At 33.1% G+C, this 15,520-nt stretch overlaps 2 protein-coding genes and 1 long non-coding RNA gene across 3 annotated transcripts in view; 2 read left to right on the top strand and 1 right to left on the bottom strand.

Annotated features, from left to right (window-relative positions):
* The window catches only part of Eip75B (Ecdysone-induced protein 75B), a 90,722-nt gene that overhangs the window by 28,998 nt on the left and 46,204 nt on the right, over positions 1-15,520 (top strand). The window lies entirely within an intron of this gene.
* LOC149485938 (uncharacterized) lies at positions 4,349-7,135 on the top strand. Its single transcript, XR_016316012.1, has 3 exons — positions 4,349-4,547; positions 4,644-4,847; positions 5,114-7,135. It is a non-coding gene; the product is annotated as an uncharacterized LOC149485938 (long non-coding RNA).
* Positions 9,683-10,555, bottom strand: LOC149485939 (uncharacterized). The gene is made up of 2 exons (XM_089698549.1): positions 10,231-10,555; positions 9,683-9,828 (listed from the first exon to the last, which is right to left on the bottom strand). Exons 1-2 carry the CDS (start codon positions 10,553-10,555, stop codon positions 9,683-9,685), a joined length of 471 nt encoding a protein of 156 aa, XP_089554675.1.

Raw genomic sequence — 15,520 nt, forward strand, 5'->3', positions numbered from 1 at the left:
TGTTTATTAACTGTATAGTTTTATTATTTTATTACTTCTTTAACGAATAAATATAAAACAAATCACAATAATTTATAAGGATAGAGATAATCTGATGGATAATATGCAACAGTCAACTAGCTAATTAAAATAACATCTTATCGATGCTATTTAGTAGTTAATAATTAAATGATTTATTAGTAGAGTAGGTCCCTATACCTTACGTGTGCTACTGGGCCGATGGCGAATGACGCACGCAATACGCGGTCGACGGCCCCACTCAGAAAAAATGACGTTCTTGACTCAGTTTGTTTATTGCATGCTTACTCGCTTTTACGTCAGTTGTTATTTACATTTTATGATACTTTTAGCACTTAGCTTACAGGTTAATTGTTACAAAATTAATGACATAGGCCCACATTAATTATTGTGAATTTAAATAGTCAATACAGACGTGTAAAATATAGCCTCTATACACTGTAGTTTTACCTACGTATCTATCAGGTTACGAATGAATAAAAATAAGTTTATTCTATTCAGATTATAATAGTTTCGCAAAAATTAAATTTCTTTCTGACAAACATAATTGAAACTAAATAAAATGCGATGAAATCTCACCTATCTAATATAGAACTGATAGAAGATAACACGGAAAATAAATGTGCAGATAAAAATGAAATAAATTGTGTTATTTTTAATAATGATCTGCAAAAAACTACAATATACATACATAATTCCAAATTATATAAAACGCTTTGCTGTGTGTTTATTTTATGTACAGCGATTTTCTTCTAGTTATGCTACTCGCCAACAGATGGCGCACCAACCAACGTCTCGGTGAATTGTTTCATAATACATAGGTACATATTACTTGTACTGAAAGCCTTTTATCGTATTCGTAGAAATTATAATTATAAAGTATTTTCAAGTCAAGTTTATGTATTTATTGTAAATATTTTAGAAAAAATTGAGGACATCCTTTCTTCATAAATATATGTAATTAATACCACTAAGAAATTACAATATATATATTGTAATTTCTTAGTGGTATTAATTGATTTGAAAAATATCATGTCATATTCTATTTTCATATAAATAGGAATATAAGATTCATAAGAAATAGTTTTAATCATGTTTTAATTAGCACTTTGTTTTGACAGGTACAAAAACTTATCTTATTTGATATAATCTTTTTAATATGTAACTTTATAAAGCATGAAACTTAATCTACACGTCTTTAAGTCAACAAACTTTGTAAGAAATATTTTAAAACAAAATAAAACAAAAAATGTATTTTATCTAAAAGACCTTCTCGATACGATAGCAATGTAATAAAATAAAGCAGTTTGTTAGAGAAGGGCGGGCGATATCGTAACTATAGTTAGCGATAGCGGAGTCACGGTGCAACCTTGCAGAGTTTGTTGAACCGCGCGAACCGCGCGAACCGAGGGGGGACCTTCGGCTAAGGACCTGCATCGCGCTCGCGCTGACATGCCAACATCTATTAGCAAATATGCACTATCTATACATACAGAATAGACGTATTTTACAACAAACTCTATCGGTATGAAATATTACGTTGACATTACAGTACATACATTACTGACTAACGTTTTCTAGAACGTTTCAAATAAATGATGAAATTTAGAGTTTGTAGTTTCTGATTTATTGACTGATTGAATAATTTATTAATTAATTGTACACAGCTCGTTGGCAGTCAGATGGATTTATCACTAATCACTATTGTAACTAGGTAGCTGCTTGCATTCGGCTAAAATTAGAGTGGCACAAACTCGGTACGCAAAGCACGTATATATGTATGTTATTTATCATGTCCAACCATAACCTAACCTAATGTGAATCTGAAATCTTTTGTTATAGTCTAATTAGGTTAGGTGAAGGTTGTTATTGTATCAATAATTTTATAAATTGTTTTACATGAATGTTGTAAAAAAATAGAATAGTTTTTTTTTGAAATTAGAAATTGGCACGGTAACAACTGTGCAATATTAGATTGCGTGGTTACTACGCGTGCTCTTCCATGCAAATTTTAAGATAAGGGCCTACGTTGGTTCGACAGCACAATGAGATAACTATTAACAATCGAACATCGCTCGTTCTTGATGAAGTTTATTGTTCCGATTATAGGTTGTTTACTTTTGATGCAACTCGTACATAATATGCGTTTGTGTTTCACTAACCTAACTAACGATAATTATACGCTTCTGCATAATACTTTGCTTGATAATGAGTTATTTCGGTATGTAGAAAGATTTATTACACTTCAATTAAATGAATGCGTAATCTTTTAAAACAGAATAATTATGTACATAATTGTTATTACCATACACGTATGACAACATAATTCTTAATAAATAAAAAGAAACTCATTCTTATTCGGTCACAGAGACCGTCTTCATATGTACAAAATAAAATATTATTAATAATGACTCCCATATCGAGTAGTTTTTGTACCTATCAATGAGATGTGAGAAAGACTTCATTGTGCGTATTATAAAGAAGCGCACAACATGAGGACATCTCTACGCATCTTATTATGATGTCGTCCTATATAAGGCACAATGACTTTTTTGTGAAGCTTTATTAAATATCCTTTAAACATATAAATACACTAAACAATACTAGCTCATTATCCTGTTGAAGTAATGGTCTGTCATAACATTTAACATTCATTTTAGTATAACATGTAATGAGATGATTTCACATGCTATCTATTACAACACTGGTCGCCTGCAATAGATTGATGTGTGTCAAAGTGGTTGGATCTCACGGGGGCGATAATTGCGAAGGTCGCGTCGCAGCTGGAGCTATCGTCACACAGCCCAACTGCTCCTTGATACCAATGCTTAGCTCATGTCGATATACTGGGAGCGCAATTACAGAAATTTGTTATCTAAATCTCTAGAAATAAAGCACGATTCAGCGTGAGGGCCGCCTCGGTCGGTGGCCTTACCTCGTTAGAGTTCATGCACCCGCGCGAAACTAGGGCACGTACCTCGTGCTCCCCCCACCACTTGTGCTGCCCCTTCGTTGTCCCGTTACCTACCACTAGCCTTCATAAAATTATTTTTATCACATATTGCATTTAATTTAAAAAGAACCTGCATTGTTTATAAAAACAACGTAGGATTTGATAATAATCTTCTATGTGAATGTCACATAATTGGTTTTATTTATGTTGTATCCGTTAAAGCAATTATTTCTACATCATATTAAAATCATTAGTGTTTTCTCACGCCTTTCACATATTTTTGTGTACATGGCTTATGTAGATACAAATTATAATTGAAGGGAAATGCAATGAGCGCTCCGAGTCCAGTGAACCAGTATTGCGCTGGTCGGCGGTTGCGCAAGCGCACGGCGAGAAAGTGCGAGTAAAAGTTGACGCAACCCGCGTCACACACCACTCGCTGCCACGTCACACTCACACATGTAAAAGTCGAATGTACAATAACATTATTAACGTGTTAGACGTGTCTTGTATTGACGACACCCGATTACAATCAAGTTACGAATGCGTTATACAATACCCAGACAATCATTACCTCTATACATAAGGATACCGCTTCATATATTGTAAACGTTCTCTTTGTTTGTAGAAGTAATGTATTTCGCAAACTACATATGAGCGTATACCTTTTTTCTAATTAAAACGCCATACAATATGTCGCAGTGACTGGAACTTTTGAAAGGGCATGTTAAAATGTAGAATGGAACTCGAAGGCTATAATTGCCACCGTTTACTCGTAACACAAATGAATAATATTCGATAAAATTAATGGATACAAATACAAAAGTATTGTAATCGAACGGATTATTATCATGGTCGCTTATACCAACAGTTACGTTAACGCCTTGAAGCTGTTGACTCGATGTTGTTTGTTGACCTTCCACCAGCTCCGCATACAACAGATAGTGTCCATTCTATGTACTTCATGACCTCATCTTTACTTCACCTCAACGATGAAACCATCGTCTCATTGTTTATGGCTTATTGTATCTAATGTTAAGATAACAAAGGGCTCGCTTATTTCAATACTTCCTTGTTAAATAAGTTATGTTAATAATAATAACATAATCATAAGAGCGACAGTATTGAATTTCATAACAACTATTTAGCGCGTAAACTGAATTTTTATTTTTACAGTAGGCTCTCTTTATGAAAAACTGATAATGGGGATAAAATAATAATTTCGAAAAGTAATTTTCAGTGGTGTATTTAAGAGGGAGCTCGCGGTGAGTCGAGGTGGGGGAGGGAAAGCGCTCTGTGGCGACAGAAATAGGGCGCGGAGGACAGAGCAAGGCTGCCCCGGTTTTCGTTCGTCGACCCGCGCCCGTACCTACGACTACGTACGTACCTACGCGTGTGTGCGTAGCCGCTCGCTACGATGCTTTGCCTCGAACCATATGCTTCGCTTATACGTTAATAAACTCGCAAAAGGATATTTGCGTTACGGTGATTTAGTTATTTATATAAACTGTTAAATATTATCCTTATGTTACTGTTATAATTTTCCTGTGTCATATTTGGCAGTTGAAACATTAAGGTAACCTTAAATTTTAGTTTATATATTTTTTTATAGTTTATATAAAAAATACCTTAAAAAATGCATTTTATTTTTATTTTTATGAAACAATTCCAGAATGGTATTGCATAAGCGCCATCTATTGAACAATAGGCAAAACGTAGAGCGCGCCGTCCTCTCCACCTCTCCCCGCGATAAGGGCACGAGTTCGTTGCCCCGATAGAGACTGACCTCAAAAACGAGGACACTGCAAAATTAGGACGATGACAACGTAATGACTTGAGCGCCAATTGACTTCAAACAAGTTTCAACGTTGATGTGGTAATATTACGAATGATTTTGTTTTGCACGGTGCCTATGAACTACATATATTTGATCAATTAGGCAAATACGCTGACTAGGTACGACAGCAACGCGTTAGGTCGAAGTGTTCTAATCTAGGATAATAGCTTAGGATTTGACTAAAATATCCTTACCATAATTCAACATTTGATCAAATTAATTGACTTGTTTTTTATGGAAGGTTTGATCGATTTTAAATTACATTACATTTTACAATATGTACTTATATTATTTTCTTTTTTCAGGTAAGATACACATCATAACAACATCGCTTTGGTTTGATATAAGTGTAAGTACCTAAGCCTTGTAATAAAAACTGCATTTGTATAGAGCTAATCTTGACTAAGAAATTTCGATATTTTATTATTCAAGTATGGAAAAACGTGATAAGACAGAAAAATGCACAAAGACTATTTCGAGAACAAAATAGTATTTCTCAGTATCACTCCATTTTAGTACCACCCATTTTGAATGTAAGCAACTAAAATGCTGCAACTTGTATGTAAAATATAGATTTACCTTTCGGGTGTTTTCTTTATAAAAATTTAATTATTATCCTTTTCTTCAGCAAATAGATCATTAAACTACAATGTTATGAAAATACTTCAGTGAAAAATTCTCCTTGTTACTTGAATAATTATTTTTTCTGTCGACAAAATAAAAAAATATCAATATTATCAACTTCGCAGTTTATGATTACAACGACTAATAAAAGCATGAACAATTAAAATAATACACAAAAGCCAATTCTCACGATTTAATGTTTGTGCATTGTAATGAAACAAGATGAATAATTTTAAATGCAAAGTACTAAAGGCTTTCTAAAATCTCTGAAAATAACCTTTTGTTGTACTTTCTCTTAACATAAGTGTTTTAATTAAGATAAAATGTTAAAACGTTATTATTATGAATGTAATTAGTCCATTGAAAAGTTACATTTGGGGTTGCGTTTTTTAAAGGACGCAATTTTATTTTTTTGATGTGTAGGGGGGGTCAGTGTGAAAGCACTGACCCCCCCAAGTTTGTGGGTTCAACCTCACCAAGTTTGTGGGTTCGCCTCCCTTGTCCAACGGCTGCCATCTTGAAAATAGCGGTTGAAATGGTTTTTACGATATATCTCTTAAACTATTTATCTGATAATAAAATAATGTTAACATTATTTGTTGCAAATTAAATTTTCTACAACTTAGGTTCAGTAACTTTTTGTCGTAGAACTATAAACAAAAAAGTTATAAGCGAAAATGTTCAGAAATTAGAGATGTTTATATTTTTCAATAAAACTTTTTTTTACAAGTTTACGAAGAAATTATATCAGACCATTTTTGTAGATTGTTTTTCGGAGAACAACTTTTATTTACAACATTTTTTCATTATGTAAATAGCTAAGGTTTTACAGCCCTCCGAAGTGAGTACTATTTTAAGTACTCTATACTATACAGAATACGATATATTATGTGTGTAGGTACTAATAATAATTTGTCACCAGTAATTTTTTTTGTTATTATAATATTTTTAATAATTAATTTTACAATATTATTAATAATTAATTATTGAATCTTTTCCCCACCACCCTGGAGGCAGAGTCTGGAAGTGCGTTTTTTTTTACGTCGAAAAGCAGGGCTGAAATGTTCTGCAGTGTGCTTCCATTGTTGTGGAGTCTGGGAAAAGAGCCAATAGCCATTATATTATGTATAGTTACTACTGAAAAATAGTACTCACTTCTGAGCGCTGTAAAACCTTAGTTATTGACGTAATGAAAAAATGTTGTATATAAAAGTTGTTACTCGAAAAACAATCTACAAAAATAGTCTTATATCATTTCTTCGTAAAATGATAAAGAAAAGTTTTATTGAAAATTATAAATAGCTCTAATTTCTGAACATTTTCGCTTATAACTTTTTTATTTATAGTTCTACGACAAAAAGTTACTGAATCAAAGTTGTAGAGAATTTAATTTGCAACAAATAATGTTAACATTGTTTTATTATCAGATAAATAGTTTAAGAGATATATCGTTAAAACCATTTCAACCGCTATTTTCAAGATGGCGGCCATGGGACAAGGGTGGCGACCCCACAAACTTAGTTTTAGCTTCACACTGACCCCCCCTAGACATAAAAAAAATAAAATTGCGTCCTCTAAAAAACGTAAGGTCAGGCCTAAAAAATGTAAAATTTCAATGGACTAAATATAATTCTGCAATAATGCATAATTCTGTCACAAATATTACCATAGAATAAACTCGTAGTATATAGACAAAGAGACATCTTAAAAATACAATTAATAAAATATTACAAATAATTATATTGCACGCCTCATAAGCGAAGCGTTGAGGTGGGTACTACTGTCACTTCGCGCAAAACATCTGATTTTTCAAACTTAAAATGTCTTTATGTATCATACATTGCACTTGTAAGATAATACATACACACACATATTAAGAAAAAACACTATTTTTAACATTCATGATATTTTTGATGTCATTTTTGTTATTTAAACTAGTTAAAAAACAGTTTAAAAAAGTTCTGTCTTGGACGTCCGTGTGTCTGTATGTGCGGAGGATTTTCTTGTTAACACGATAGCGACCTTAGCGACCGAAATACTTTACTAATCGAGTCTTTTTTTTTTTCTCTTACGCTTGAGTATGCTCAGGAATAGAACCCTTTCATTTTTCAGGGTCTGATTCGATGCGGTTTAATTGTTATTAAATAAACAAAAATAATAATTATTAAAAAAAAATTATGAGGCGTGCACTTTTGGATTTTCCAAATTATTTTCTTTTATTATATATTCAATTACATTACTTCAACTGCAGTTTATGTTAAAGTATTCAATAATTCTACAAAACTATTGAATAGTGCGAGAAACATTTGAATTGGATTACTCTATGTCCAGCTTATGTATGAGAATGCAATGGCGACTGCACTGGTAAGTAAGTGTAGGATGCAACGATATGCAGTGTGAGGACTGAGGAGAGGCTAAATATAATACGGTCGTCGAACTACAATTAGGTCACTCCCTGAAAACCACGCCACCGCGCCGGGCCACTCCGCCACCCCGTCAACGTATTTTCCATCAATCTTATAACCATATCTTGATTATAATTGGCCATTAAATGTGCCATGGTTTTAATGCAGCCGCTGATACGTTCTAAGATAATAGATTTTGCTTTTAAAATAGATTTCTCAAACGAGTTTAAATTAATTTCATTTTTAGAAACAAAGGCTTAGATTTGCATTATTTTTTGTATATTGGTTTGTATCAGTATATTGCTAACAATTTATTCATATGATTAAGTTTATGTATCGTTCTTTTCTTTTTTTGCATTTTGTGTTTGATTCAAGTGCATGGCATTCATTGCTGTTCCATTGCATTTTATTATATTATTTTATAAATAATTAAATAGGGATAAAATGTTTGCAGCCGCTTGTACAATATTTTAAACCTTTTGAGTCTGTTCATATAAAAAGGGTAAACTAATAACGATATCTATGTGTCTCATTTATATTTTATATTAAGTCGACTTAGGAGTATATGTTGGAATGGCCCATAAATAAGCCATAAACATGACGTCGAAATTTTACGAAACGTTAAATCTTAAAGCAAGGTTTAATTATAAGCGGTTGCAATGCGTAGGTGTTATTGTCCCTCTGGTTGGTATGTTTAACTGGTTGGCAGTACATAAGAGCGGGGCGGGGAGCGCGGGCGCGGGTGTCGCAAGGCGGGTGCATGGCCGGCCGTCGGCACCGCACCGACCCTGACTGACTTATCTTGCAAACGTGAGCCGCGCGCAAATTCGCATTCTAATGCTGGCGAATTTAACAACCCGTGGATTATTTGTTCTTGCGTTGCTACTTCCAAGTTTCATTATTGAAAATCGGCGCATTCAAAATGCACATTCCTTTTGTTGTTTAGCTGACTATTCTAAATCTTGTTTGTTACTCGCGCAGATAAATGGAACAGGAAAATGAAGTAATAAAAAATGTTCTCAAAATTCTCGTATTAAGGTTAGATATAACAAGCAGGATATAACATACGTAATCATGTACAGTCAGATTTCAATTGTTTTCATGTAAATTTTTATTTTAATACATATTTCAGTGCAAAAAAACACCACAAAGGCGCAGATCAGGCACAGTTTATTGTTTGCTGTTGTCCTTATCAGAAAATACTAGGAATATAATATATTTGTCCTCAGTATAGTCAACTATACTTGAATTCAGTAGGTTTGTAATTTGTAATTACGTTTTGATTTGTTTAATGGTAATAAACATAATATACTTAGAAGAGAAATGAGTCAAGGGAGGTTATTTTAAAAGAACCATGACAAAATAAAATGGTTTTAAAAATAAATAAATTTGTACAAAATTATTACAAGTGGGAAAATTTATAATGGGTGGAAAAAAGCCTTAGCCTTAGGTATTTTAGCATTTTATTTAAATAAACAAACTTTAAAAAAAGTCCTCTTTATATTTTTTGTGAATTTCCTTATTGCTAGAAGTTATAATTAAAATAAATGTCATTTAAAAATTATTTTCAATTTTTGGAGAATAAAGAAACATTCAAATCATGCGATGATTGGACAAATACACAGCTTCTGTTCAAATATGCAATAAACGACAAATATTAACATTTCATTAACAATAAACATTAATAAATACAAAAGTGGAGGCGCGGGCAGATGCTTGTATCGATCGAGTCGCAATCAATGGCAGAGAGCGGTGAACTAGCAAGGCAGTTCTAATTTACCTTGATGTAATGAGTTACAAGCAGCCTTTAGGTATTGGCGTGAGGTAAGAGGCGAACCTAGGATCTCAAAGCAGAGTGGCAGGGAGCGGCCGCGGCCGACTCGGACTTTGTAATACATTCGGCCTAGTCAGCGGTTGTTGCCCTGGGATCTCGAGGCCGACCGCGGCTATGAGCGGCGAATGCTGAGCGCCGAACGCCAACCTGATTGCGCCTGAATGCCATTGGAAATCAAAATCATTCGGTTTTAACGCCTAAATGTTATGCTAAGCTAGAAGTTTCAAAATGTTTTCCAAGTCACGTATTTTGTAGATACTTATTAAAGTGACGATATTATTCATGTACTTAATGTAAAGTTTTTATTAAAATAAACTAATGATTAAATCTTTAAGCATTTGTTATTTTATATAATACAAATCAGTAGGTAAGAATGCAGCAGTCATAAATATATCAAATATGCGATTCTGTATAAATAATATCACATTAAAATACAATTAAGTGGTGATTATATAACTCTCATAAGAAAGTAGTCTGATGACACTTTAACCCAGTGTCGTGAATTCCGAAACTGAGTGGCGCTCTTTTTGCGCTCATTAGTATGGAGAGCGCGACTCACCACTTTCACTCTCACCAACATGTCTTACGCAAGCCGTCGCACAACTCTCTACTTGCCCCCGGCCGCTGCCTCCGCGAACTGGGCCCGCCATAACCGACGAGATGGCGAACAATCTCGCAGTGTTGTAACGAGATAAATCCTCTAATGATGAGCTGTACAAAAACGAAAGTGTAGTGTTTCGGTTAGTTTGTAGTAGGTCAGCGGAGTAGGCCACCGGGGGTCGACGCCCGCGCAACCTCGTCAGGTGAAAGTGGCCCCCGCTCCCCTCCCTCAATGGTAAAGCGCCGCAACTTGCGCACGCGTCTGCTTTTTGCAACTTGGCCATGGGGCCTGTTACGATACCTGCGAAACGACGCCCAGCAACGAATATGCAAACGTCTGGCCTCTATTGTCACTCATGTCACGTTATGCAGGTTTAAAGTTACACAATCAGCTTTACTTCCTAAAATTTTAATTGTGTTATACTTGTAATTAGAACCGGATCTAATAGTATAATTTGGAAAATATTAATAGTTTAGGAATAATTCTAGACTACAACTATCAGCATGCACATAAGCGTCGTAAAATAGAACTGCTAAGCCGTATTAACTGTAAATTTATAGATTAAAATGTTAACTTTTATTGCTAATTATATGTATTATTTATTTATATATTATTTTTTTATTCAATGAGTCTTGTTTTTTGACAATTAATATTTAATTAAGAATTAATTATAATGATACTTTGTAATCACTACTGCTAATGTTTTCTATACATAAATATATTGACGACTAGCATCAATTGCACCAGAAACAGTGACATATTTATGAAGAACAAAAAGAATTGTTAATACGTAAGACCGTTTACGTAACTAGCAGACGTTAGATATAAGGTAGGCTAGTGATTGAATAGACTCATCTTACGTAAAAGTAACGTATTAAACGTAATAACGATACTTACGTAAAGCAAACATGTTTGATATTTTCTTTAGTTTCACTTTATTTAGGTTGTATGAGAACAATTTTTGCCAACTTACAGATACCTACTGACAATATTTGGGTATAGGTTTCATGTATTTATTGATAAAAAAACGGTATTCGTGAAAAAATATCAAGTTATTTTTATTGCGCTCTGCGTCTTGCGTTCCAATAATTTTTTGACTTATTTGGAACGATTGCGATTGAACAAAGAGTTTTACCTCCATAAAACCTACTTTATTAAAATAATTACTTCCTCTTCAGCGTGTTCTATTTACACAATGTAAGAACCACATTTTCGTTTATGAATTACTTAAGATATTATTTTGTAGGAATGAAAAATACGATTTAATCCATAAAATTGGTGCTCGTGTGCTAGCTGATAGTATTATTTTACGCGACAGTTAACCCACACGTTTCTGAAGCACGTGCTGATGTTTCGGCAATTTCCCACGTACACGACCATTGTCATTGAACCTCATCGTAATTTACTTATTGCACGCCTCATAAGCGAAGCGTTGAGGTGGGTACTACTGTCACTTCGCGCAAAACATCTGATTTTTCAAACTTAAAATGTCTTTATGTATCATACATTGCACTTGTAAGATAATACATACACACACATATTAAGAAAAAACACTATTTTTAACGTTCATGATATTTTTTATGTCATTTTTGTTATTTAAACTAGTTAAAAAACAGTTTAAAAAAGTTCTGTCTTGGACGTCCGTGTGTCTGTATGTGCGGATCCTTTTTCTTGTTAACACGATAGCGACCGAAATACTTTACTAATCGAGTCTTTTTTTTTCTCTTACGCTTGAGTATGCTTAGGAATAGAACCCTTTCATTTTTCAGGGTCTGATTCGATGTGGTTTAATTGTTATTAAATAAACAAAAATAATAATTAATAAATATTTATGAAAAAAAAATTATGAGGCGTGCACTTTTGGATTTTCCAAATTATTTTTATTTATCGTAAAATAAAAACAGCGTAGTTTCTATTTTGAATCCATAAAACTATTAACAGAGTGTTAAATTTACAATCCTACAGATGTTACTGATAAAAGAATAATAACAGCAAATGATTTAGGAATTATCGCGGGTTTTTCATGTTTACATTACTGTAACATGTGTCATTTGTAACACATAAAGGTAATAAAGTTGTTAAAGTTGTTTTAGTTTGCTCTAGTGTAAGTTTTTAAAGCATATTATGAAATCGAGAATTTCGAGCACATAAAAAAAATACATTTTTTTATATTATACGCATGCATTTTGGCCTTCACCGTTTCTGTGTAGTAATTAAAAAGTCGGTCGATAAGCTGCGAGATTATAATATTTACCAGCGGTTGTGAGTTGATAGGTGAACGCTTGATAAAACGAGCCGAGGTTGAATTGTGAGCCCGAACGTTGCGACAGCCTGAACAAAGAAAGCGGGGGTCCGGCCTTGAAGAGTTCGTCGACCGACTTTTGCGCGTCACAAGGTTTCACCAATCGAGCTTCTGGCGCTCCAGGATATTGCCAATTTTATTTAGCGATCTCAAGGCTAAGCGCTCCGGGTAAACCTCTTACTTTTCGCTGTAGTATGGAAATCATTTTCGAGACAACATTTGAAATTTAACACGCTATGGGAAAGGTATCAATGTGGTTACGCTTAACTTGCAGTACTCGAAACTTTGATAAGTAAACTTTTATAATCACAATAATAAAATGGTCTAAAATATTAAATACCTATAATTAATTTTCCTTAAATAAAATGTTAGGATTGCATGAAGATACGATTTTTGAAAACCAGATTACAATAGGTTGTCACAATCGTAGACAAAAAAATAAATTTTGTTTCATAAAAGACACGAATCTTTTAAACTTATTTGCAGACCATAATCGGATAATAAAGCATTTTATTTAAAATGAAATTAAAGTAAAATCTATCCCAGATTTATTATTAAAAAATCCCTGTGGGTGAAACTCAGTGAGTAAAGCGAATTGCGCGCAACATAATTGACCCCGATATATTTCAACACATATATTTATACATATATCTACGAAATAACGTACTCAAAACCTAGATCCCGGCAACACGGTTAGGTTATCTGACACAATCAAATTCGTGGTGAATTCACCTAGCCGTTTCGGGATAAAATATTTGGGGCGCCCTACTTATTTCAATCATCCATTTGCTTATTTCAACTTTTAGTTTATCTGAAAATTAGGAAAGTGAATATTAAAAAACTTTCTTGATTATTTTTATTTCTGTGATAGCGATAATATTACGTTCTAAATTCTAATAAATTTACATTCTTAAATCGTTCAATGAATATCCCTATAAAATATTTAGAATGGAACAAAATTTCATGAATGAAAACTAATTTCAGTCGAAAAGTAATTTTGATTGTTCTTATTCTAGCGTATCTAGTTCATTAATTGTTTAAAACGGGCCAAGTTGAATACGATTAAGGCCATATCTACTATTTTATCTGAATATTCTAGTCTACAAAAATATAAGAAAATGTATGGCATACTCAAATAGAAAATGTTATTTACAAAAATACTTTATGCTACAAGCCACGTAGACTTCTCAAAACTAAATAATTTTACAAGTTTATTCACACGTAGTGACGAATTGTTACTATTTTAGAAAATTGATCTATCTACATATTTGTTACTGTATTGAATTGATTCTATATATCTACAAGATACAACACACAAGTGAAATAGAACGTTCAATAATCCTTGAATAAAGTATTTGAAACGAAGCTTTATCCATGTGATGTAAATCCTTGGCCCCAAAACAAAAACTTTGCTGTACTACATTGCTAGCAAGGTTGATATAAAAATGTTATTACCCATACTTGGGATTGGGTATCGTTAAATATGTGGTTAAATAGAACTTTGTGAGACACAAATTACTAACATTTTGGGGTTAAAGTTACTATGTATTACTTTAAGACACGCTATAGTTCAACCGCCTCTAGCATAAAACAATTTTACGTAACGTTTAGTGTAGATATTTTATTTATGAGATTTTACAATTAAATCTCTTTAATGTAAGCCATTGATTTTAAAAAAGAAAAATCAAAGAATTTTATTAAACAATTTTAATCAGACTCTACATTATTATTTATTAGTTCAATCTGCACTTTGTCACACTTTATAAATTACTAGCAATGCCCTGCGGTTTCACCCGCATAGATAGCGATATCTTTACAGTGAAAAGTCTACTATAGGTCGGACATGAAAATCACCTTTACCCCGTCCCGCACTACGGCCTTTTTTTTTTGTTTTAGTGGGGAAATCTTTCATAGATACCCACGGCCTCCAGGGGAGGGGCCGTGGGTTATGTCGGATTCCTACCGACCAAAACCCCACTGTGTTCCGTCAAGACGCATATTGGTAGAATTCCTCCGTGACCCCCGCACTACGGCTTTGTATTGGATTGGATTGGACTACGGATTGACACTTTTAAATTCGTTTATATCTTTTGAATGGAATATCCAATTCTTTTCATTTAAAAAGTATTTTGCTGGTATTGAAACAGTCTATAATAAAACATCATTTAATGGGATAAGGATTAATATATGTGTATGGATAACATGGTTTGATTACTGTCGGCAATTCTATTTACTTTGAAAACGTAAAAAAGTTGTTGTAGTAACATAACTACTGAAGATGGACATATGGTATCGCGGACTTTCTTGTAGATATTGATCCATTCTATAATACTGTAGAACATTTTTTTGTTCTATCTTCAATAGATTCCGCAGCGCACGCGATGACAAAAGTTTTATTGAGGATTTTTTTACACCTTGGGTTACATTATTGCATTTTTGGTAAGGATCTCTAATTTTTTTGAAAATGCAATATAGCCTATGTTGCTCAGTAAAGATGCAGCTTTCTAATGGTGAAAGAATTTTTGAAATCGGTCCAGTAGTTTTTGCGTGAAAACCATACATACATACATACATACTTACATACATACTTACAAACTTTTCCTCTTTATAATATTAGTATAGATTAGTATAGATTATTAGTTGAGAGAAAGATTTTTCAACTCAATTAATGAACACTTATAGGCAGTACCTTTAATTTATTAATTCTTATATAATTAACTATATGTGCACCTATGCTAATAAAATTTATTTTTTATTTTATTTTTATTTTTTATATCAAGTTAATTGTAAAATTTAACTAAATTCTACATGGAGCTTGTCGTTGACCTAAAATTGGGCTTATTCATGCCATCTGGGACAATAGGTATTAGCCCCGAAACTATTTACATAGAAAGCATCATTCAAGGGTTAGTAGCAAGGGGACGGAGCCTATATACATAGTTCAAT

Source organism: Colias philodice, chromosome 9, assembly GCF_061535455.1.
Source record: "Colias philodice isolate Cphi_HAF_F1 chromosome 9, ilColPhil1 Martin Lab GWU primary, whole genome shotgun sequence".
NCBI lineage: Eukaryota > Metazoa > Arthropoda > Insecta > Lepidoptera > Pieridae > Colias > Colias philodice.

What these genes read in the sequence shown, in the direction of transcription:
- LOC149485939 (XM_089698549.1), bottom strand. Translation starts at nt 10,555, where the DNA reads ATGGCCAAGTTGCAAAAAGCAGACGCGTGCGCAAGTTGCGGCGCTTTA. An exon ending in TGTTGGTGAGAGTGAAAGTG is followed by an intron (nt 9,829 to 10,230) that starts GTGAGTCGCGCT and finishes AATGGCATTCAG; the next exon opens with GCGCAATCAGGTTGGCGTTC.